This window comes from Oncorhynchus clarkii, chromosome 32, assembly GCF_045791955.1.
Source record: "Oncorhynchus clarkii lewisi isolate Uvic-CL-2024 chromosome 32, UVic_Ocla_1.0, whole genome shotgun sequence".
Classification (NCBI taxonomy): domain Eukaryota; kingdom Metazoa; phylum Chordata; class Actinopteri; order Salmoniformes; family Salmonidae; genus Oncorhynchus; species Oncorhynchus clarkii.
Window position 1 is genome coordinate 9576698 of NC_092178.1, and position 25031 is coordinate 9601728.

At 48.2% G+C, this 25031-nt stretch overlaps 2 protein-coding genes across 38 annotated transcripts in view; both read right to left on the bottom strand.

The window, feature by feature from the left end:
- LOC139392150 (CLIP-associating protein 2-like) overlaps positions 1–25031 on the bottom strand; it is a 117476-nt gene that overhangs the window by 12104 nt on the left and 80341 nt on the right. For 6 of the 37 annotated variants that reach the window (XM_071139900.1, XM_071139883.1, XM_071139882.1 and 3 more), the window contains 15 exons: positions 23743–23769; positions 19453–19617; positions 18659–18703; positions 13179–13286; positions 11978–12040; positions 11024–11127; positions 10258–10281; positions 9980–10135; positions 9551–9642; positions 9216–9279; positions 8201–8263; positions 5386–5549; positions 5216–5294; positions 902–1045; positions 587–730 (listed from right to left, as the gene is read on the bottom strand). In XM_071139900.1, the coding sequence (XP_070996001.1) occupies positions 587–730; positions 902–1045; positions 5216–5294; positions 5386–5549; positions 8201–8263; positions 9216–9279; positions 9551–9642; positions 9980–10135; positions 10258–10281; positions 11024–11127; positions 11978–12040; positions 13179–13286; positions 18659–18703; positions 19453–19617; positions 23743–23769 (1442 nt within the window). The remainder of the gene's footprint in view (positions 1–586; positions 731–901; positions 1046–5215; positions 5295–5385; positions 5550–8200; positions 8264–9215; positions 9280–9550; positions 9643–9979; positions 10136–10257; positions 10282–11023; positions 11128–11977; positions 12041–13178; positions 13287–18658; positions 18704–19452; positions 19618–23742; positions 23770–25031) is intronic. The other 31 variants (XM_071139892.1, XM_071139888.1, XM_071139889.1 and 28 more) reach the window with 21 other exon arrangements.
- On the bottom strand, positions 17205–18156 carry LOC139392153 (guanine nucleotide exchange factor subunit RIC1-like; the record flags this gene model as incomplete). Its single annotated transcript, XM_071139922.1, has 3 exons — positions 17205–17226; positions 17443–17494; positions 17562–18156. Coding segments are annotated over 3 exons (669 nt in total), but the record flags the coding sequence as incomplete, so codon positions are not given.

The window sequence follows — 25031 nt, forward strand, 5'->3', positions numbered from 1 at the left end:
CCCGTAAAAACGGCAGGCATCCCCTCCGGCGCCGTTATTGATCCTTCTAGGGCCTTTTAGTTTCTGCCAGCCTGATCAGTTCTTACACACGTCAAGAACCAACTCCTACACACTGGAAGGGATACAGCTACGGCCAGGTGTATTTACCTGTTGGGAGGGATACAGCTAAAGGCCAGGTGTATTTACCTGTTGGGAGGGATACAGCTAAGGCCAGGTGTATTTACCTGTTGGGAGGGATACAGCTAAGGCCAGGTGTAATTAGTTACCTGTTGGGAGGGATACAGCTAAGGTCAGGTGTATTTACCTGTTGGGAGGGATACAGCTAAGGCCAGGTGTATTTACCTGTTGGGAGGGATACAGCTAAGGCCAGGTGTAATTAGTTACCTGTTGGGAGGGATACAGCTAAGGTCAGGTGTATTTACCTGTTGGGAAGGATACAGCTAAGGCCAGGTGTATTTACCTGTTGGGAGGGATACAGCTAAGGCCAGGTGTAATTAGTTACCTGTTGGGAGGGATACAGCTAAGGCCAGGTGTAATTAGTTACCTGTTGGGAGGGATACAGCTAAGGTCAGGTGTAGTTAGTTACCTGTGCAGTGTTGCCGGTGTTCCTCAGGTGGTTCTGTAGCAGTTTGGTGGCTCCGTCCTGGAAGGTCTTGGGCAGGGCTGCCAGCAGCATGGTGAACTCTGGAGTGTTCAACTGGAACAAGGAGATCAGTACCGACTGGGCCGCCTGGAACACAGCGGGGGAGAGAGAGGAAGAAAAACACACTTTCCCTTTTTATAACATGTGCACGTACAACATAACACGCACCAACCACGCACACATGCACCAGGAACCAATCGGTTTGCTACAACCAATAATCAACCATTTGTAGCTCCCAGAAATGTGTGTGTACAGTACCTTCCTGACGTCGGAGCTCTTGGGCTCTGTGGTCCAGGTGATGATGCGAGAGACAGCCAGGCGCGTCTCACTGGAGTTCACAAAGTCCTGAGGATCCATCTGCAGGGTCAAGGTCTCAATGTACTTCAGAACAGCCACCTTCACCTGGACACACACACACACACACACACACACACACAGTATAAAACGTTAAGACAACTTACTCATACAGTCAAGTGTGACATTGTCTGTCTGTGTGGATCATAGATCATCGTAGGAGTTCCTCAACTCTGAACTGAAACTACTTCTAGTTAGAGCTAGTCAGTGATACAAAGTCAACAGTAGTAGTTTCAGCCAGACATCTGCAACAATGGAGGTTGCAGTAGGACGCTAATCTCCTTCACAGCTGTAGTCACGCAGCCATCATGGAGGGAGGAACCAATATAGAGAAATTAAAACTTAAGGAGAATAGCCGTCGTTCAGCAGTTGTCTTTTTCATTCCTTTTCATTTTCTTTCTTTCCATTTCATTAATTCTCTCCATCTGTCCCTCTCTCTCTATTCCAAACACCTCATCGACCGCCTGCTCCTCAGTGTGCGCGCCATAAAATTGCTCCCCCCTGAGCACACTGACCTGGGAAGATTGGCTCCAGGCTGAGACCTGCTCGTTCAGAGAGCAGCAAGCGTGGTGCCTTGGGGCTCTCGTGGCAGAGGGGAGAAATTTAACGTCGCGCCGCGTGACTCTCGAAGCAGGGGGAAGTAATTGAACGCTGCGCCGCCCACAACACGTTCCCCTCCTCTCCACAGGCTTAGAGAGAGAGAGGAGAGCACCGCGTCAGAGAGGGAGGGGGGAGGGAGATAGAGGGGGGAGGGAGATAGAGGGGGGAGGGAGATAGAGGGGGGAGGGAGATAGAGGGGGGAGGGAGATAGGGGGGGGGGGAGATAGGGGGGGGGGGGGAGATAGAGGGGGGGGGGGGGATAGGGGGGGGGGAGATAGAGGGGGGGGGGGGGGGAGATAGGGGGGGGAGGGAGATAGAGGGGGGGGGAGATAGAGGGGGGAGGGAGATAGAGGACAGACAGACAACAGTCCGGCAGACGGCTGTTGATGGTCCATCTTACCGTCCAAACGCTTTGTATGAAGCCGGCAATACACCCATATCCCTTGTGGACCAGTTCGTACCCAGAACATTCTCCATTCAGGCAGCAACGGTGTCAATTTCCTACTCAACTCAATGTAATGGAGAGGAGACTGAGAAAAACTGTGAAAATATGCCTACTTTCCTTATGGAACAATGTTCCACCACCATGCTAGAGTGGCTAATGCCTAGGAATGCTAGTCCCGGATGTTGCATATTGCATTCAGCCAATCAGGTTGCAGCAATCTGCAATCTTACCCCTGGCTGTATGCAGGGCCTAACATCAGGAAGTAACATTAGCCACTCTAGCATGGTGGTAGAACGTAAAGAAAGTAGGCATATTTTCACAGTTTTTCTCAGTATTCTCTCCATTACATCGAGTTGAGGAGGAAATTGACACCGTTGCTGCCTGAATGGAGAATGTTCTGGGTACGAACTGGTCCACAAGGGATATGGGTGTATTGCCGGCTTCATACAAAGCGTTTGGAAGGTAAGATTGCGATGTTGACCTGGTCAATCTGCCGGCCTGTGGGTTAGAAGGGGAGGTGGAGAGGATAGAGGGAGGAGAAGATGGAGGAAGGGAAGGGGGGGATAGAGTGAGGGAGAGGATAGAGGGAGGAAGGGAAGGGGGGGATAGAGTGAGGGAGGGGAGAGGATAGATGGAGGAAGGGGGGATTGAGTGAGGGGGGAATAGAGTGAGGGAGGGGAGAGTGAGGGAGGAAGGGAAGGAGGGTAGAGTAAGGGGGAAAGAGTGAGGGAGGGGAGAGGATAGATGGAGGAAGGGAAGGGGGGATAGAGTGAGGGAGAGGATAGATGGAGGAAGGGAAGGGGGGATAGAGTGAGGGAAAGGATAGAGGGATGAAGGGAAGGGGGGATAGAGTGAGGGAGGGGAGAGGATAGAGGAAGGAGAAGATGGAGGAAGAGAAGGTGGGGGAGTAGAGTGAGGGAGGAAGGGAAGGTGGGGGGTAGAGTGAGGGAGGAAGAGATGGAGGAAGGGAAGGTGGGGGGGTAGAGTGAGGCAGGAAGGGAATGTGGGGGGTAGAGTGAGGGAGGAAGGGAAGGTGGGGGTTAGAGTGAGGGAGGACGGGAAGGTGGGGGTTAGAGTGAGGGAGGACGGGAAGGTGGGGGGTAGACTGAGGGAGGAAGGGAAGGTGGGGGTTAGAGTGAGGGAGGAAGGGAAGGTGGGGGTTAGAGTGAGGGAGGAAGGAAGGGAAGGTGGGGGTTAGAGTGAGGGAGGACGGGAAGGTGGGGGGTAGACTGAGGGAGGAAGGGAAGGTGGGGGTTAGAGTGAGGGAGGAAGGGAGGGTGGGGGGTAGAGTGAGGGAGTAGATGGAGGAAGGGAAGGTGGGGGTAGACTGAGGGAGGAAGGGAAGGTGGGGGTTAGAGTGAGGGAGGAAGGGAGGGTGGGGGGTAGAGTGAGGGAGTAGGAGATGGAGGAAGGGAAGGTGGGGGGTAGAGTGAGGGAGGAAGAGATGGAGGAAGGGAAGGTGGGGGGGTAGAGTGAGGGAGGAAGGGAAGGTGGGGGGTAGAGTGAGGGAGGAAGGGAAGGTAGGGGGGGTAGAGTGAGGGAGGAAGGGGATCAGACTGCAAAGAGCAAAGACAGTGGTTGGCGAATTTAATTGGAGGTGTGTCAGTCGCATCCAATCAGAGTCCAGGGACAGGGTGGGAAGAATCAGCGTTTAACAAGCGTGAGGTCAGAACAGTGTTACCGTGGTCACTGAGACAGTATGAGGTCAGAACAGTAGGAGTCTTGCGACCGAAAGGCTGTCCCCGCCTTTCAACCCTCCCTATATCTCTCTCTCCCTCCATCTTCTCTCACTGTTTCATCTCACTCTATACATCTCACTCTTCATATGTAAAGGACACACACATAAAACATCCCCCCCCCCCCCCTACACACACACACACACACACACACACATAAAACAACCCCCCCTACACACACATAAAACAACCCCCCTACACACACACACACACACACACACATAAAACAACCCCCCCTACACACACATAAAACATCCCCCCCTACACACACACACATAAAACAACCCCCCCCCCTACACACACACACATAAAACAACCCCCCCTACACACACACACATAAAACATCCCCCCCCTACACACACACACATAAAACAACCCCCCCCCCTACACACACACACACACACACATAAAACAACCCCCCCTACACACACACACATAAAACATCCCCCCCCCCTACACACACACACATAAAACAACCCCCCCTACACACACATAAAACATCCCCCCCTACACACACACACATAAAACAACCCCCCCCCCTACACACACACACATAAAACAACCCCCCCTACACACACACACATAAAACATCCCCCCCCTACACACACACACATAAAACAACCCCCCCCCCTACACACACACACACACACACATAAAACAACCCCCCCTACACACACACACATAAAACATCCCCCCCCCCTACACACACATAAAACAACCCCCCTACACACACACACATAAAACAACCCCCCCCCCTACACACACACACACACACACACATAAAACAACCCCCCCCTACACACACACACATAAAACAACCCCCCCCTACACACACACACACACATAAAACAACCCCCCCTACACACACATAAAACAACCCCCCCTACACACACACACATAAAACAACCCCCCCTACACACACACACATAAAACATCCCCCCCTACACACACACACATAAAACATCCCCCCCCCCCTACACACACACACAAAACAACCCCCCCTACACACACATAAAACAACCCCCCTACACACACACACACATAAAACAACCCCCCCCCCCCTACACACACACACACACACACACATAAAACAACCCCCCCCCCCCTACACACACACACATAAAACAACCCCCCCCTACACACACACACATAAAACAACCCCCCCCCCCTACACACACACACACATAAAACAACCCCCCTACACACACACATAAAACAACCCCCCCCTACACACACACACATAAAACATCCCCCCCTACACACACACACATAAAACATCCCCCCCCCTACACACACACACATAAAACAACCCCCCCCCCTCTCCTACACACACATAAAACAACCCCCCCCCCTCTCCTACACACACATAAAACAACCCCCCCTACACAAACATAAAACAACCCCCCCCCCCCCCCTTACACACACACAGCTGTGTACCTTGAGGTTTGGTGTCTGAGTCTGGTCCACAGTGAACCTCATGAGGATAGTGAACTGGAGGTCGTTGGGGAAAGACTCTCTGTAGGGGAGACACACACCATAAAGATACACACACGTTAAGTTACACACACACATGTCGAAACACACTTTACACACACACCGAGACTGACCGTGTGATGTCCAGTGCTCTCTGGACCTTGGCCTGGACAGACCCCAGCAGGTCAGCTCCCATCTTCTTCAGCAGCTGGGTGAGCAGGACGAACAGCCAGTCCTGCAGGTCTTCTCTGTGCACCAGGACAAAGTCCACTAGGGTCTCCAAGAACATACTGAACACCTTGGGAGAGACAGGGGTCACGGGGTTACACACAGGAACAAACAGACCCCTGTACTACTAGGCTGAGGGGAGCTCAGAGTCCCATGCATCAGACAACTACGCTCACTTATCAACCGATCAATCACTCCAATCAGCGTGCAACAAGCTGAATTTACGTTTACCAATACACAAATCAATATTCAGAAATTCACTAAACACACATGCTGATTGGCTGACGCCTGCAGAACAGCACCAATCACAGGAGGGTGCGATGATGTCATAGTGATGTCACATCTGTGAGGGGTGACATCACCGGGTCGGTTAGTGAGTGAGTCTGGTTGCCTTGGAAACCGTTCAATTAGCCACCCAGTCATATTACCATTCGGCAGATTAATCAATCAATTGGAGATTAGTTGCCAATCAAATTACCAGGTTAGTGTCACAACCACAAACGTTAATAAAACGTTAATTGAACGTAAAATAAACGTTGTCCAGACTTACTCTCTACACAGAGAGTTCCAGAGGAGTGGCATGGAGGAGAGAGAAACATACAGTTAGCATCCTGGGAAAAACACACACACACACTCTCTCTCATCACATGCGCACACACATATGAGTGCAGTGTACACACACCACTTCCTGACTCGGACTGATGTCAGAGTACCTGTGAACTGAAACAGGTGGTATTGTGACGTCATAGACTAGGACTGAAACAGGTGGTATTGTGACGTCATATCAGACTAGGACTGAAACAGGTGGTATTGTGACGTCATATCAGACTAGGACTGAAACAGGTGGTATTGTGACGTCATATCAGACTAGGACTGAAACAGGTGGTATTGTGACGTCATATCAGACTAGGACTGAAACAGGTGGTATTGTGACATCAATCAATGACTGAAACAGGTGTCAATCAATGACTGAAACAGGTGGTACTGTGACGTCATATCAGACTAGGACTGAAACAGGTGGTATTGTGACGTCATATCAGACTAGGACTGAAACAGGTGGTATTGTGAAGTCATATCAGACGAGGACTGAAACAGGTGGTACTGTGACGTCATATCAGACTAGGACTGAAACAGGTGGTACTGTGACGTCACTACAGACTAGGACTGAAACAGGTGGTATTGTGACGTAAGACAAGGACTGAAACAGGTGGTACTGTGACTTCATATCAGACGAGGACTGAAACAGGTGGAACTGTGACATATCAGACTAGGACTGAAACAGGTGGTATTGTGAAGTCATATCAGACGAGGACTGAAACAGGTGGTACTGTGACGTCATATCAGACGAGGACTGAAACAGGTGGTATTGTGACATCATATCAGACTAGGACTGAAACAGGTGGTATTGTGGCGTCATATCAGACTAGGACTGAAACAGGTGGAACTGTGACGTCATATCAGACTAGGACTGAAACAGGTGGTATTGTGACGTCATATCAGAGAGGACTGAAACAGGTGGTATTGTGACGTCATATCAGACTAGGACTGAAACAGGTGGTATTGTGACGTCATATCAGAGAGGACTGAAACAGGTGGTATTGTGACGTCATATCAGACTAGGACTGAAACAGGTGGTATTGTGACGTCATATCAGAGAGGACTGAAACAGGTGGTATTGTGAAGTCATATCAAAGAGGACTGAAACAGGTGGTATTGTGACGTCACTACAGACGAGGACTGAAACAGGTGGTATTGTGACGTCATATCAGAGAGGACTGAAACAGGTGGTATTGTGACGTCATATCAGAGAGGACTGAAACAGGTGGTATTGTGACGTCACTACAGACGAGGACTGAAACAGGTGGTATTGTGACGTCATATCAGACTAGGACTGAAACAGGTGGTATTGTGACGTCATATCAGAGAGGACTGAAACAGGTGGTATTGTGACGTCATATCAGACTAGGACTGAAACAGGTGGTATTGTGACGTAATATCAGAGAGGACTGAAACAGGTGGTATTGTGAAGTCATATCAGAGAGGACTGAAACAGGTGGTATTGTGACGTCACTACAGACGAGGACTGAAACAGGTGGTATTGTGACGTCATATCAGAGAGGACTGAAACAGGTGGTATTGTGACGTCATATCAGACTAGGACTGAAACAGGTGGTATTGTGACGTCACTACAGACGAGGACTGAAACAGGTGGTATTGTGACGTCATATCAGACTAGGACTGAAACAGGTGGAACTGTGACATCATATCAGACTAGGACTGAAACAGGTGGTGTTGTGACGTCACTACAGACGAGGACTGAAACAGGTGGTATTGTGATGTCAGACTAGGACCGAAACAGGTGGTGTTGTGACGTCATAGACTAGGACTGAAACAGGTGGTATTGTGATGTCATATCAGACGAGGACTGAAACAGGTGGTGTTGTGACATCATATCAGACTAGGACTGAAACAGGTGGTATAGTGACGTCATATCAGACTAGGACTGAAACAGGTGGTATTGTGACGTCCTATCAGGACTACAGCCCTCTTATCAGAACCTCCTGATTCTTATAGAAGTCTCTATACACACCAGAGAGAGAGGGAAACAGGACAAAAAGTCATAGGGAGGGAGAAGACAGAGAAAAGAGAATAAAGAGAGAAGAGAGAAAAGTGGGAGACAAGAGGGAGAGAGAGAGAGAGGTTTATGACGTTGAGGTGTACCTTGAAGGAGGCTGAGCTTATACCGGATTCTGACGTTCCATAGACCTTAGAACCGGATTCTCGCTGAAAGTCACAACCACTATCAGACGAGGAGGTGGAGTTGGGGGCAGCAGGGGAACACTAGTTGTGGGGGGGGGGGGGGGCGCACTCTAAACCACGGCAGGAGGGAAGGGGGAGTGCCGTTAGTGGGGGGTGGAGCGAACCGTAGTGGGCGGGGTTAGTCAGAAAGAAAGGGAGGCGTGGGCTGCGAATGTGACAGAAGTGCGTGTGCGGTCGGTGTAGTCCTATATAGATCACGCAGGGAGGAAGAGGGGAGGAGTTGCCATGAGCGAGTTTAGCACAACCAGCGGATAGGCTGAAGAACAGTGAGAGAGAGCAATCCCATTGGCTAGCGGAGTGAGGTCACACGCAGACTCCGGAGTGGCATGCCGTTAGAAATCAGTCAGATACCGCTGCTCACAGTACATGCTGTGTGTGTGTGTGTGTATATTTGTGTGTAAGGTGTGTGTAAGGTGTGTGTGTGTGTGTGTGTGTGTGTATATTTGTGTGTAAGGTGTGTGTGTGTGGGTGTGTAAGGTGTGTGTGGGTGTGTAAGGTGTGTGTGTGTGTGTGTATTTGTGTGTAAGGTGTGTGTGTGTGTATATTTGTGTGTAAGGTGTGTGTGTGTGTATATTTGTGTGTAAGGTGTGTGTGTGTGTGTGTGTGTGTGTATATTTGTGTGTAAGGTGTGTGTGTGTGTGTGTGTGTGTATATTTGTGTGTAAGGGGTGTGTGTGTGTGTGTATATTTGTGTGTAAGGTGTGTGTGGGTGTGTGTGTGTATATTTGTGTGTAAGGTGTGTGTGTGTGTGTGGGTGTGTAAGGTGTGTAGGTGTGTAAGGTGTGTGTGTAAGGTGTGTGTGTGTGTGTGTATTTGTGTGTAAGGTGTGTGTAAGGTGTGTGTGTGTGTGTGTGTGTGTGTATATTTGTGTGTAAGGTGTGTGTGTGTGTGTGTGGTAGCTGTGCATGCATCCATACCTTACTGTGGGGGTCTGCAAACATCCGGGTGAAAATCTCACACAACCTCTTCAGCTCCACACGACTGTAGAGACACACACACACACACACACACACACACACACACACACAGGTGAATACAGCTGTGGTAGCATGTATTGCATCGGATAAACTTTTTCTCTCGACTGCATTGTGATAGGCTGCTAGGTGAAACCCTGCGTTGTGATAGGCTGCCAGGTGAAACCCTGCTTTGTGATAGGCTGCCAGGTAAAACCCTGCTTTGTGATAGGCCGCCAGGTGAAACCCTGCGTTGTGATAGGCTGACCGGGTGAAACCCTGCGTTGTGATAGGCTGACCTGAGGGTGCGTTGATTCTTCAGTAGAGCCTGTAGACCCAGAAGCCCCTCCTTCCTCTCCGACCAGTTGGCACTGGCACAGCGGTTCAACACCTGGGTCACAAAGGGTTAAAGGACCGATGACAATTAACCTAAAAAAATAAATGACTCAATCTTCAGCCAGGAATCCACACGAAGCACAGGGGGGGTTTATCTGAACAAAAAGCGCTCTAAATGATTGGAATAAGGGAATGTTATTTGCATATTGTGACGGCCCTGAAATGTTCTGAACCGTCTGAACCCTCCCAAAACCAACAGGAGAAACCAAAGTTTTTCTCTGGTAGGCACAACCTACTTGGCCACCCCTATAAATAATAACCTCAAGTCAAAACCGTTACAATATGGTGCCAATAAATCACCGATTTAATTCCAAACGGTTTGTGTTTCTGACCTCGGCCACGTCTTCAGTCTGTCTCATGTACGTAGGGATGACTCCTCCGTTCCTGGAGCTGTAGGAGCGGTCTGAGCAGGCGCTGGACGCGTCACTGTTAGCATCATCATCCGAATACATCCCATAGTTCTCATAGCGACGCCGCGCTGGCTTCTTCTACAGGGGGGGAGGGGGGAGTGAGAAACATACTTGCCCTTTTTGTAACGCGTACACATACAACATTACACAGAAATGTGCAGACAGACAAGACACCAACACACGTAGTTAGAGAAGCTGACCTTGGATGTTATGTCTCCCAACAGCTGTCAGCGTTAAACAGAGGAAACATGGGTTAGTCACCACGACAGAGGAACCGGGGGTTAGTCCCCACGACAGAGGCACCGGGGGTTAGTCCCACAGAACAGAGGAACCGGGGGTTAGTCCCCCAGAACAGAGGAACCGGGGGTTAGTCCCACAGAACAGAGGAACCGGGGGTTAGTCCCCCCCGGTTCCTTTGTTCTGTGGGACTAACCCCCGGTTCCTCTGGTTAGTCCCCACGACAGAGGAACCGGGGGTTAGTCCCCACGACAGAGGAACCGGGGGTTAGTCCCCACGACAGAGGAACCGGGGGTTAGTCCCCACGACAGAGGAACCGGGGGTTAGTCCCCACGACAGAGGAACCGGGGGCTAGTCCCCACGACAGAGGAACCAGGGGTTAGTCCCCACGACAGAGGAACCAGGGGTTAGTCCCCACGACAGAGGAACCGGGGGTTAGTCCCCACGACAGAGGAACCGGGGGTTAGTCCCCACGACAGAGGAACCGGGGGTTAGTCCCCACGACAGAGGAATCGGGGGTTAGTCCCCACGACAGAGGAACCGGGGGTTAGTCCCCACGACAGAGGAACCGGGGGTTAGTCCCCACGACAGAGGAACCGGGGGTTAGTCCCCACGACAGAGGAACCAGGGGTTAGTCCCCACGACAGAGGAACCAGGGGTTAGTCCCCACGACAGAGGAACCGGGGGTTAGTCCACCTTGAGTTAGTGTGTGTGTGTGTGTGTGTGTACCAGGGCGTCAGCGAGGGCCTCCTCTATATCAGATCCAGTGAGGACTCTCATGGTGCTGACTGACGATGACAGATGACTGGATTGACTGATACTGTACCCTGCCCCTGGAGGGAGGAGAGAGACGCACGTTATAGATGCAGTCAAACACACAATCCCTTCCAACGTCATCCAACAACCTTCTTCCTACCCTTACCACCTCTTACCGCGTCCCTCTTTCCCTCCCTCACCCCATCAACCTCTTCCCTCCCTCACCCATTCTCTTCCACCTCCTCATCCACCCCCCTGACCTCACCCACCCCCCACCAAACTCTTCCCTCCCTCACCCATTCTCTTCCTCATCCACCCCCTAACCTCACCCACCCCCACCAACCTCTTCCCTCCCTCCCTCACCCATTCTCTCCCACCTCACCCACCCCCACCCCCTAACCTCACCCACCTCCACCAACCTCTTCCCTCCCTCCCTCACCCATTCTCAGCCACCTCATCCACCGACCTCACCCACACCCTTACACCAGATCAGACCTCCCTCCAACCTGCCCGACCACAAACCCCCCCCCCCCCCCCCCAGCTAGATGGTATGGTGAATAAATAACCAAATGAACCTAGACCCCAAGAGCTGTGAACTTCCATGCAAAGCATGATGGGAGTAAACAAGCAAACAAACAAACAAACATACATAGAGGACACTGTGCGGGGGGGGCATGTCCGTGTCGATGGGAGGTGGGGATAAAAATCAGGAAAATCGATGAGCGAGGGAAAACACAGCTACAAATGCATCGTTGGAATGGAGACAAAATGGTTGTCGCGGCAACTGAACGGGGTGGCGGAAGCTTGAGGTCCAGGAAGAGGCGATGAAGGAGAACAAAGAAAAATAACCAGAAGATCTAGAGAACGGAAAAGAGAAGGGAATCAAGAAGATGGAGAGAGAGAGAGAGAGAGGTACTCGTTGTTCACCTGCGGCCCCTAAAGCGTCGGCGGTGTGGAGAGCTCCGGTGGAGCGAGAGTAGTGGCGCGATGCTGCAACCATCAACACACACACACACACACACACGTCGAAACAGACACACGTAGAAACACATACACACGTAGAAACACCCCGCCCCCCACCCACCGTTAAAACATGCACTACGTGTGAGAGAAAGTGAGACCCAGAACCATGCAGCAACTCTGTGTGTGTGTGTGAGGTTAGTAGCCCTCTAAGAGTTCTACTTCCCTACAGCGGCTGACAGTATTCCATCAGATAGCCCAGGTTGTCTAAACGGCTGGGCATAATCTACCTTAGAGTTGAGGCATGCTCCCTGCACTGCTGGTCTGGGTACGCAATCTACAGTGTAATGACGACCTCCAAAACCTCTACAGTGTAATGACGACCTCCAAAGCCTCTACAGTGTAATAACGACCTCCAAAGCCTCTACCTCTACAGTCTAATATCGACCTCCAAAGCCTCTACAGTCTAATATCGACCTCCAAAGCCTCTACAGTCTAATATCGACCTCCAAAACCTCTACCTCTAGTCTAATATCGACCTCCAAAACCTCTACCTCTAGTCTAATAACGACCTCCAAAACCTCCACAGTGTAATAACGACCTCCAAAACCTCTACCTCTAGTCTAATAACGACCTCCAAAGCTTCCAGTGTAATAACGACCTCCAAAGCCTCCACAGTGTAATAACGACCTCCAAAGCCTCCCCAGTGTAATAACGACCTCCAAAGCCTCCACAGTGTAATAACGACCTCCAAAGCCTCCACAGTGTAATAACGACCTCCAAAGCCTCCACAGTGTAATAACGACCTCCACAGTGTAATAACGACCTCCAAAGCCTCTACAGTCTAATAACGACCTCCAAAGCCTCTACAGTCTAATAACGACCTCCAAAGCCTAGCATGTGTTGACGTTGGATCAAATGTATGCAAGGTGGTCAGTTTTGTTGTTCCATAATGATGGTTTTGTTTGTGTGTTAAAACGTGGTGTCAATGATGTGTGTGTGTGTGTGTGTGTGTTTGTGTGTGTGTGTGACTACATGGTGTTGATGATGTGTGTGTGTGTGTGTGACTACATGGTGTTGATGATGTGTGTGTGTGTGTGTGTGTGTGTGTGTGTGTGTGTGTGTGTGTGAGACTACATGGTGTCGATGATGTGTGTGTGTTACTCACCCAGAGGTGTAAAGGAACGCACAGGGCTGGTGTCTCTGCTGCTCTCTCTGCTGGCCTCCCTACTGCAGCCCTGACTCATACTGGGCCGAGGAATACGACTGCCCCGAGCTGCAGTACCATGATAATATACCGGGCGGGGGGGGGAGACAAGAGGGTAAGGGAAGCAGAAAGAGAGACAGAGAGGACAAAGGAGAAAAGGAAAGAGATAGAGCAAAAGAGAGAGAGTGGGGAGGAGAGAGAGACCGATAGAGTGACACTGATAGACAGGACTGAATAAGTGCACAGCTCTTCTGGCTCGATGGGTGAGTCTCAATAATGTACAGGGTGTTACAGAGAAAGCCACAGACTGTTGAGACACAGCCCTAGAGAGCGCAGGACTGCTGGGCTCTGAAATGACACGTTTCACCCTAGGCTTGGGCAGTATACCGGATAGTTTTTCGTCAAAAACTATTTATTTGATGTTTTTATTTAATTTTTTCATACATTTGAGTATTTGTAGCTACTTTAAAGTAAATACCTGCAGTCAACTTGTACAATATGTTATTATTGTTATTATTGTTTGTTTACAATCACACAACGAGAGACCGGAGCCTTGTGAGTCACTTCCTGTTAGGCAGCATGCGCCAGGGTGATCTAGTTACAGTATAAAAATCACAACTAAAATGTTAGCCAGCTAGATATCTTATAGATATTCAGTCAACTGTCTACAATGAGCTAAATGCTCTGCATTGGTTTGCTAATTTAGTAGCTAGTTAGCTTCTTGCAAAATCCAGCATCTCTTGGTAACAGCAGAGAATCAACAGCCTTGCTGTTTAATATTTGTTATGTGCAGCAAACTGTGAGTAGCATTTTTTTGTTACTTGTATAACTTTATGAGCTGGGATGTCTGTTCTGCAAATAGTTTATGCCAGAGACTGCGTAAGATGTTCGCAATGTGCTCGTTAGCATTTGCTATGTGATTTTACAAGTACTTGTTAGCATTCTTAACCTTTCGATTTACAGAGGCTCAGTCAGTGGGGTTTGAAAATAGATCTTCGTGTCCATTGCCGGTATGAAATCTGGATACTGTCCAAGCCTACTGCTTGTTTTACACACACACACACACACACACACACACACACACACACACACACACACACACACACACACACACACACACACACACACACACACACACACACACACACACACACACACACACACACACACACACACACACACACACACACACACACACACACACACACACACACACACACACACACACACACACACACACACACACACACACACACGAGGAGGAAATGAGAAGCAGATGAAGGAGGGGGATGAGGGGGGAGGATCCGTTTTTATCCAATAAGCATCATGCTCATCCTGACTGTTCATTGGCCAGAGCCAGGACACCCATGCACCAATCAGAGTTAACCACAGCCTAAGGAAGCGTAATGGGGAACCCATGAAGCTTCACCGATCCTATGACGCGTCATTCACATCTGCGGCCAATTGGTTAGTGGCAAAATGCAAACTGTCACCACGAATACCATGGCAACCCATCGCCATGACACACAGCCATGAGTTCAGAGGTTAGAGGAGGATTCTGGTATTTTGAGTCGGTGAGCAACAGCCTGACATAAAGGTATGAGAGAGATGGAGGGGGATGGAGAGAGTGAGATGAGTGTTGGCGAGAGAGGTGGAGGGACGGACAGATGTATTTTGAGAGACATGAAGATGGAGGATGTATATAGAGAGACATGAAGATGGAGGGGTGGAGGATGTACAGTGGGGCAAAAAAGTATTTAGTCAGCCACCAATTGTGCAAGTTCCCTCCATCTATATACATCCCTCCACCTCTCCATCTATATACAGTGCCTTGCGAAAGTATTTCGGCCCCCTTGAACTTTGCGACCTTTTGCCGCATTTCAGGCTTCAAACATAAAGATATAAAACTGTATTTATTTGTGAAGAATCAACAACAAGTGGGACACAATCATGAAGTGGAACGACATTTATTGGATATTTCAAACTTTTTTAACAAATCAAAAACTGAAAAATTGGGCGTGCAAAATTATTCAGCCCCTTTACTTTCAGTGCAGCAAACTCTCTCCAGAAGTTCATTGAGGATCTCTGAATGATCCAATGTTGACCTAAATGACTAATGATGATAAATACAATCCACCTGTGTGTAATCAAGTCTCCGTATAAATGCACCTGCACTGTGATAGTCTCAGAGGTCCGTTAAAAGCGCAGAGAGCATCATGAAGAACAAGGAACACACCAGGCAGGTCCGAGATACTGTTGTGAAGAAGTTTAAAGCCGGATTTGGATACAAAAAGATTTCCCAAGCTTTAAACATCCCAAGGAGCACTGTGCAAGCGATAATATTGAAATGGAAGGAGTATCAGACCACTGCAAATCTACCAAGACCTGGCCGTCCCTCTAAACTTTCAGCTCATACAAGGAGAAGACTGATCAGAGATGCAGCCAAGAGGCCCATGATCACTCTGGATGAACTGCAGAGATCTACAGCTGAGGTGGGAGACTCTGCCCATAGGACAACAATCAGTCGTATATTGCACAAATCTGGCCTTTATGGAAGTGGCAAGAAGAAAGCCATTTCTTAAAGATATCCATAAAAAGTGTTGTTTAAAGTTTGCCACAAGCCACCTGGGAGACACACCAAACATGTGGAAGAAGGTGCTCTAGTCAGATGAAACCAAAATGGAACTTTTTGGCAACAATGCAAAACGTTATGTTTGGGGTAAAAGCAACACAGCTGAACACACCATCCCCACTGTCAAACATGGTGGTGGCAGCATCATGGTTTGGGCCTGCTTTTCTTCAGCAGGGACAGGGAAGATGGTTAAAATTGATGGGAAGATGGATGGAGCCAAATACAGGACCATTCTGGAAGAAAACCTGATGGAGTCTGCAAAAGACCTGAGACTGGGACGGAGATTTGTCTTCCAACAAGACAATGATCCAAAACATAAAGCAAAATCTACAATGGAATGGTTCAAAAATAAACATATCCAGGTGTTAGAATGGCCAAGTCAAAGTCCAGACCTGAATCCAATCGAGAATCTGTGGAAAGAACTGAAAACTGCTGTTCACAAATGCTCTCCATCCAACCTCACTGAGCTCGAGCTGTTTTGCAAGGAGGAATGGGAAAAAATTTCAGTCTCTCGATGTGCAAAACTGATAGAGACATACCCCAAGCGACTTACAGCTGTAATCGCAGCAAAAGGTGGCGCTACAAAGTATTAACTTAAGGGGGCTGAATAATTTTGCACGCCCAATTTTTCAGTTTTTGATTTGTTAAAAAAGTTTGAAATATCCAATAAATGTCGTTCCACTTCATGATTGTGTCCCACTTGTTGTTGATTCTTCACAAAAAAATACAGTTTTATATCTTTATGTTTGAAGCCTGAAATGTGGCAAAAGGTCGCAAAGTTCAAGGGGGCCGAATACTTTCGCAAGGCACTGTACATCCCTCCACCTCTTCATCTATATACATCCCTCCACCTCTCCATCTATATACATCCCTCCATCTATATACATCCCTCCACCCCTCCATCTATATACATCCCTCCACCTCTCCATCTATATACATCCCTCCATCTATATACATCCCTCCACCTCTCCATCTATATACATCCCTCCAGTCACAATGTATTGAGAAACTTTTGTTATTGACCAAATACTTATTTTCCACCATAATTTGCAAATTAATTAATTAAAAATCCTACAATGTAATTTTCTGGATATTTTTTCCCCTCATTTTGTCTGTCATAGTTGAAGTGTACATATGATGAAAATTACAGGTCTCTCTCATCTTTTTAGTGGGAGAACTTGCACAATTGGTGGCTGACTAAATGTATATAGATGGAGGGATGTATATAGATGGAGAGGTGGAGGGATGTATATAGATGGAGGGGTGGAGGGATGTATATAGATGGAGGGATGGAGGGATGTATATAGATGGAGGGATGGAGGGATGTATATAGATGGAGGGGTGGAGGGATGTATATAGATGGAGGGATGGAGGGATGTATATAGATGGAGGGATGTATATAGATGAGGGATGTATAGAGATGAGGGATGTATAGAGATGAGGGATGTATAAAGATGAGGGATGTATAAAGATGAGGGATGTATAAAGATGAGGGATGTATATAGATGAGGGATGGAGGGATGTATATAGATGGAGGGATGTATATAGATGAGGGGTGGAGGGATGTATATAGATGGAGGGATGTATATAGATGGAGGGATGTATATAGATGGAGGGGTGGAGGGATGTATATAGATGGAGGGATGTATATAGATGAGGGGTGGAGGGATGTATATAGATGGAGGGATGTATATAGATGGAGGGATGTATATAGATGGAGGGATGTATATAGATGAGGGGTGGAGGGATGTATATAGATGGAGGGATGTATATAGATGAGGGGTGGAGGGATGTATATAGATGGAGGGATGTATATAGATGAGGGATGTATATAGATGAGGGGTGGAGGGATGTATATAGATGGAGGGATGTATATAGATGAGGGATGTATATAGATGAGGGGTGGAGGGATGTATATAGATGGAGGGATGTATATAGATGAGGGGTGGAGGGATGTATATAGATGGAGGGATGGAGGGATGTATATAGATGGAGGGATGTATATAGATGGAGGGATGTATATAGATGGAGGGATGTATATAGATGAGGGATGTATATAGATGGAGGGGTGGAGGCGTGTATATAGATGGAGGGATGTATATAGATGGAGGGATGTATATAGATGGAGGGATGTATATAGATGGAGGGATGTATATAGATGGAGGGATGTATATAGATGAGGGATGTATATAGATGGAGGGATGTATATAGATGAGGGATGTATATAGATGAGGGATGTATATAGATGAGGGATGGAGGGATGTATATAGATGGAGGGAGGTATATAGATGAGGGATGGAGGGATGTATATAGATGGAGGGATGTATATAGATGGAGGGGTGGAGGGATGTATATAGATGGAGGGATGTATATAGATGAGGGGTGGAGGGATGTATATAGATGGAGGGATGTATATAGATGAGGGGTGGAGGGATGTATATAGATGGAGGGATGTATATAGATGGAGGGATGTATATAGATGAGGGGTGGAGGGATGTATATAGATGGAGGGATGGAGGATGTATATAGAGAGACATGAAGATAAGGGGTGGAGGGATGTATATAGATGGAGAGGTGGAGGGATGTATATAGATGGAGGGATGTATATAGATGGAGGGATGTATATAGATGAGGGGTGGAGGGATGTATATAGATGGAGGGATGTATATAGATGGAGGGATGGAGGATGTATATAGAGAGACATGAAGATGAAAGGTGGAGGGATGTATATAGAGAGACATGAAGATGAGGGGTGGAGGGATGCAGGCAGAGGTGGAGTTGTTAGAGGGATGAGTCGGAGAGTTCTTACCTCCTCTGCTCGTTGCTTTGTAGATGGAACTAACACTGGAGGGAGCTAGAGATGACGGAGGAAGGAGAGGAGAAAGAGGGAGGAAAGGAAGGAGAGGAGAAAGACAGGGAGGAAAGGAAGGAGAGGAGAAAGACAGGGAGGAAAGGAAGAAAGGAAGGAGAGGAGAAAGAGGGAGGAAAGGAAGAAAGGAAGGAGGAGAAAGAGGGAGGAAAGGAAGAAAGGAAGGAAGGAGATGAGAAAGGAGAGGAGAAGGAAGAAAGAGAAAGACAGGAAGGAGAGGAGAAAGACAGGAAGGAGAGGAGAAAGACAGGAAGGAGAGGAGAAAGACAGGAAGGAGAGGAGAAAGACAGGAAGGAGAGGAGAAAGGAGAGGAAGGAGAGGAGAAAGACAGAGGGAGTAAAATAGAGTTCAGCATTAAAAGAGTTCCTGCTTTCAAAGTTGTTGGGAGAAACTAATGGACTGATCTGTGACATCATCACAAACCATGCGGTGATAAGGGAAGCATGCGATTGGTGGGGATTGATCAAGTTGTCATGACAACGATAAAAGGTAGGAGGCCAGAGTGAGATGCACACAGAAACGCAGTGTGTGTGAGAGAGAGAGCTGTCAATCTCTTGGCGTTAGCCAATCAGGCGTGAGCAGGAACAAACAGAAGCAGGACAATGGGGGAGGGGATGATTTTATTGGTTTAGAAATAACAAAGATAAAAATGAATACATCCTGTGGAATAAGGAAGAGGTGGCGGCTTGGGGACCGGCTTGGGGACCGGCTTGGGGTGTGTGAGCTCTACTCACCGACAGACAGGCGTGTAGGGGAGGAGTCTCGTGAGCAGCCCTGGCTGCGGGGGATGCGGCTACGTCTCCCTCCGGCACCAGCTAGGACCCTCTGGGCTCCAGAACCCAGCGTACTCAGAGCGGTGCTGGTCAGGACGCGACCCGGGGAACCACTCCGACTGCCGGCTAGAGAGAGACAGGGAGGGAGAATTACAAACACAGAACACACACTGGTCATGAGACCCTGTTGTCTACGGCACAACAACATCCCCTAGCACCATCACCATGTCGGCATCAGATCTGGGTTCAATTTAATACATACGTCAAACACTTAGAAGTACGAGGTGCGCTTGACTTAGCTTGGGAGCTTTTACCTTTTGGAAATATTATTCCCAAGTGTAACTAAAGTCTTTGACAGTATTTGAGTGTATTATTGACCCAGGTCTGGTTAGCAGATCAGAAGGGACTAGATGTGTGTAGGAACATGGTGAATGGACTCCATGGACCTTTAGCCATTTTGATTCCAGGGTTAGGAGTTGTTTTCAGCCAGACTCAGAGGACCAGCTTTGGCGGCCATCTTGGGACCGTCATCATTTCGGTGGGTCGTTTGCTAATTCCCAAATGATGACATGGAGTACAATATACCACGGCCCATAATGCCTTGTGACTGACACAGATCTACACATGCTTGAGTTTTGTGATGTCCTAACTAGAGGTCGACCGATTAATCGGAATGGCCGATTTCAAGTTTTCATAACAATCGGATATCGGTCATTTTGGACGCCAATGTTGTTGTTTTTTACACCTTTATTTAACCTTTATTTAACCTTTATTTAACCTTTATTTAACGAGGCAAGTCCGTTAAGAACACATTCTTATGGTCTAACTGCCTTGTACAGGGGCAGAATGACAGATTTTTACCTTGTCACCTCGGGGGATTCAATCTTGCAACCTTACGGTTAACTAGTCCAACGCTCTAACCACCTGATTACGTTGCACTCCACGAGGAGACTGCCTGTTACGCGAATGCAGTAAGAAGCCAAGGTAAGTTGCTAGCTAGCATTAAACTTATCTTATAAAAATCAATCAATCATAATCACTAGTTAACTACACGTGGTTGATGATATTACTAGTTTATCTAGCTTGTCCTGCGTTGCATATAATCGATGCGGTGCGTATCGTTGCTCCAATGTGTACCTAACCATAAACATCAATGCCTTTCTTAAAATCAATACACAGAAGTGTATATTTTTAAACCTGCATATTTAGCTAAAATAAATCCAGGTTAGCAGGCAATATTAACCAGGTGAAATTGTGTCACTTCTCTTGCGTTCATTGCACGCAGAGTCAGTGTATATGCAACAGTTTGGGCTGCCTGGCTCGTTGTGAACTAATTTGCCAGAATTTTACGTAATTATGGCATAATATTGAAGGTTGTACAATGTAACAGGAATATTTAGACTGATGGATGCCACCCGTTAGATAAAATACCGAACGGTTCCGTATTTCACTGAAATAATAAACGTTTTGTTTTCGAGATGATATGGTCAAATCCGGAAACTAATGACCTAAGGCTCGTATTTCTGTGTGTTATGTTATAATTAAGTCCATGATTTGATAGAGTAGTCTGACTGAGCGGTGGTAGGCAGCAGCAGGCTCGTAAGCATTCATTCAAACAGCACTTTAGTGCGTTTGCCAGCAGCTCTTCGCAATGCTTCAAGCATTGCGCTGTTTATGACTTCAAGCCTATCAACTCCCGAGATTTGGCTGGTGTAACCGAAGTGAAATGGCTAGCTAGTTAGCGCGCGCTAATAGCGTTTCAAATGTCACTTGGTCTGAGCCTTCTAGTAGTTGTTCCCCTTGCTAGCATGGGTAACGCTGCTTTGGTGGTGGCTGTTGTCGTTGTGTTCCTGGTTCGAGCCCAGGAACTAGCGAGGAGAGGGACGGAAGCTATACTGTTACACTGGCAATACTAAAGTGCCTATAAGAACATCCAATAGTCAAAGGTTAATGAAATACAAATGGTATAGAGGGAAATAGTCCTATAATTCCTATAATAACTACAACCTAAAACTTCTTACCTGGGAATATTGAAGACTCATGTTAAAAGGAACCACCAGCTTTCATATGTTCTCATGTTCTGAGCAAGGAACTGAAACGTTAGCTTTCATACATGGCACATATTGCACTTTTACTTTCTTCTCCAACACTTTGTTTTTGCATTATTTAAACCAAATTGAACATGTTTCATTATTTATTTGAGGCTAAATTGATTTGATTGATGTATTATATTAAGTTAAAATAAGTGTTCATTCAGTGTTGTTGTAATTGTCATTATTACAAAAAAACATTTCATTACAAAATTGGCCGATTAAATCGGTATCGGCTTGTTTTGGTCCCCCAATAATCGGTATCGGCGTTGAAAAATCATAATCGGCCGACCTCTTGTCCTACCTACCTCAAAGACAGACGAGAACAGGTGTGAAAGTCAAATGTATGGAAAGAGCAGGTCATGTGACCCGAGTGAGAAAAACCTCTTCACTACACAACTGAAACAGATTAATTTGATATATTTCACCACACACACGCAGAATACACAGACCCTACTAGAATACACAGACCCTACTAGAATACACAGACTATACCAGAATACACAGACTATACCAGAATACACAGACCCTACTAGAATACACAGACTATACCAGAATACACAGACCCTACTAGAATACACAGACTATACCAGAATACACAGACTATACCAGAATACACAGACCATACTAACTAGAATACACAGACCATACTAACTAGAATACACAGACCCTACTAACTAGAATACACAGACCCTACTAACTAGAATACACAGACCCTACTAACTAGAATACACAGACCCTACTAACTAGAATACACAGACCCTACTAACTAGAATACACAGACACTACTAACTAGAATACACAGACACTACTAACTAGAATACACAGACACTACTAACTAGAATACACAGACCATACTAACTAGAATACACAGACCCTACTAACTAGAATACACAGACCCTACTAACTAGAATACACAGACCCTACTAACTAGAATACACAGACCCTACTAACTAGAATACACAGACCCTACTAACTAGAATACACAGACCATACTAACTAGAATACACAGACCATACTAACTAGAATACACAGACCCTACTAGAATACACAGACCCTACTAGAATACACAGACCCTACTAGAATACACAGACCCTACTAGAATACACAGACCATACTAGAATACACAAACCAATACTAGAATACACAGACCATACTAGAATACACAGCTCCCTCCTAACAGGTAGACACAGGCCCCAGCTCCCTCCTAACAGGTAGACACAGGCCCCAGCTCCCTCCTAACAGGTAGACACAGGCCCCAGCTCCCTCCTAACAGGTAGACACAGGCCCCAGCTCCCTCCTAACAGGTAGACACAGGCCCCAGCTCCCTCCTAACAGGTAGACACAGGCCTCAGCTCAGAGAGTAAGGAGTCATAAGAAGGCAGACAGCCATGTTTTAGTTTGAACTAAAAGTCCCAGCATGCTTCAGCCAGAGAGGGGGTGGAGCTTTAGGTGACCAGCTTGGGTGAGGGGGGAGGAGGGTGAGAGGGGAGGGTGAGAACAGATGAAGGGGGAGAGAGGGGGTGAGGAGGGTGAGAACAAATGAAGGGGGGGAGAACAGATGAAGGGTGAGAGAGGGGGTGAGGGGGGAGGAGAGGGAGAACAGGTGAAGGGTGAGAGAGGGGATGAGGGGGGAGGAGGGGGATGAGGGGGGAGGAGGGGGAGAACAGGTGAAGGGTGAGAGGGGGGGTGAGGGGGAGAACAGGTGAAGGGTGAGAGGGGATGAGGGGGGAGGAGGGGGAGAACAGGTGAAGGGTGAGAGAGGGGGTGAGGGGGGAGGAGGGGGAGAACAGGTGAAGGGTGAGAGAGGGGGTGAGGGGGGAGGAGGGGGAGAACAGGTGAAGGGTGAGAGAGGGGGTGAGGGGGGAGGAGGGGGAGAACAGGTGAAGGGTGAGAGAGGGGATGAGGGGGGAGGAGGGGGAGAACAGGTGAAGGGTGAGAGAGGGGAGGAGGGGGGAGGAGGGGGAGAACGGATGAAGGGTGAGAGAGGGGGTGAGGGGGGAGGAGGGGGAGAACAGGTGAAGGGTGAGAGGGGATGAGGGGGGAGGAGGGGGAGAACAGGTGAAGGGTGAGAGAGGGGAGGAGGGGGGAGGAGGGGGAGAACGGGTGAAGGGTGAGAGGGGGGGGTGAGGGTAACAGGTAGTAGACGTTAGATTCTTACCACCAACGATGGTAGCAGACTGAGATCCTGCACCAATGAGGAGGAGGAATTGGAAATAGGGGGGAGGAGCCGTAAGACCATTGGTTGGGAAGGGAGCAGAGGCGGGGACAGGAAGTTAAACAAGATGGATTACGGGTGTTAGAGCACAAAGCACCATGGGCTTTAGAACACAGAGAGCATCATGGGAGCATTCCGAGCGATCCTAGACGAGAGAATGAGAGCGACAATGAACACGATTCAAACACGTAATTAAATGTACCAATTAAATATTGAATAAACTGAAGGCTGACACACACGGAACCAGCTGTGATGCTCGATGGAGGAACGGTAGAGCATTGCATGATGGGTAGCCGGTGTGTGACGCAGCAGTATCGCTGACAAAGCAAAGCAGCTTCACAATGGAAGAAATAAAAACACCTCAAAGTAAAAATGATCTAAAACACACTCTCTCACAAACACACAGCCAAAACCTGCCCCGGCACAGCTCTCTAGCACAAAGATATCTCCACATCATTCTTCATTTTCTCAATGTTAATCTCTTGTTCCTAGAATCTCTTATTTTGTTCCTGTCAGGGGTAGTCCACACACTGCTTCTTGAGAGTGATGCATCATCTACTCTACTTACCGAGTGAGTGAGTTAGCTAGCACCTCCCGGTGCAGAGTGAGTTAGCTAGCTCCTGCCGGTGCAGAGTGAGTTCGTTAGCTCCTGCCGGTGCAGAGTGAGTTCGCTAGCTCGCTCCTCCCGGTGCAGAGTGAGTTCGCTAGCTCGCTCCTCCCGGTGCAGATTGAGTTCGCTAGCTCGCTCCTCCCGGTGCAGATTGAGTTCGCTAGCTAGCTCCTCCCGGTGTAGATTGAGTTCGCTAGCTAGCTCCTCCCGGTGTAGATTGAGTTCGCTAGCTAGCTCCTCCCGGTGCAGAGTTCGCTAGCTAGCTCCTCCCGGTGCAGAGTTAGCCAGCTAGCTCCTCCCGGTGCAGAGTTAGCCAGCTAGCTCCTCCCGGTGCAGAGTTAGCCAGCTCCTCCCGGTGCAGAGTTAGCCAGCTCCTCCCGGTGCAGTTTGTTCGTTAGCTCGCTCCTCCCGGTGCAGAGTTTGTTCGTTAGCTCGCTCCTCCCGGTGCAGAGTTTGTTCGTTAGCTCGCTCCTCCCGGTGCAGAGTGAGTTCGCTAGCTCGCTCCTCCCGGTGCAGAGTGAGTTCGCTAGCTCGCTCCTCCCGGTGCAGAGTGAGTTCGCTAGCTCGCTCCTCCCGGTGCAGATTGAGTTCGCTCGCTAGCTCCTCCCGGTGCAGATTGAGT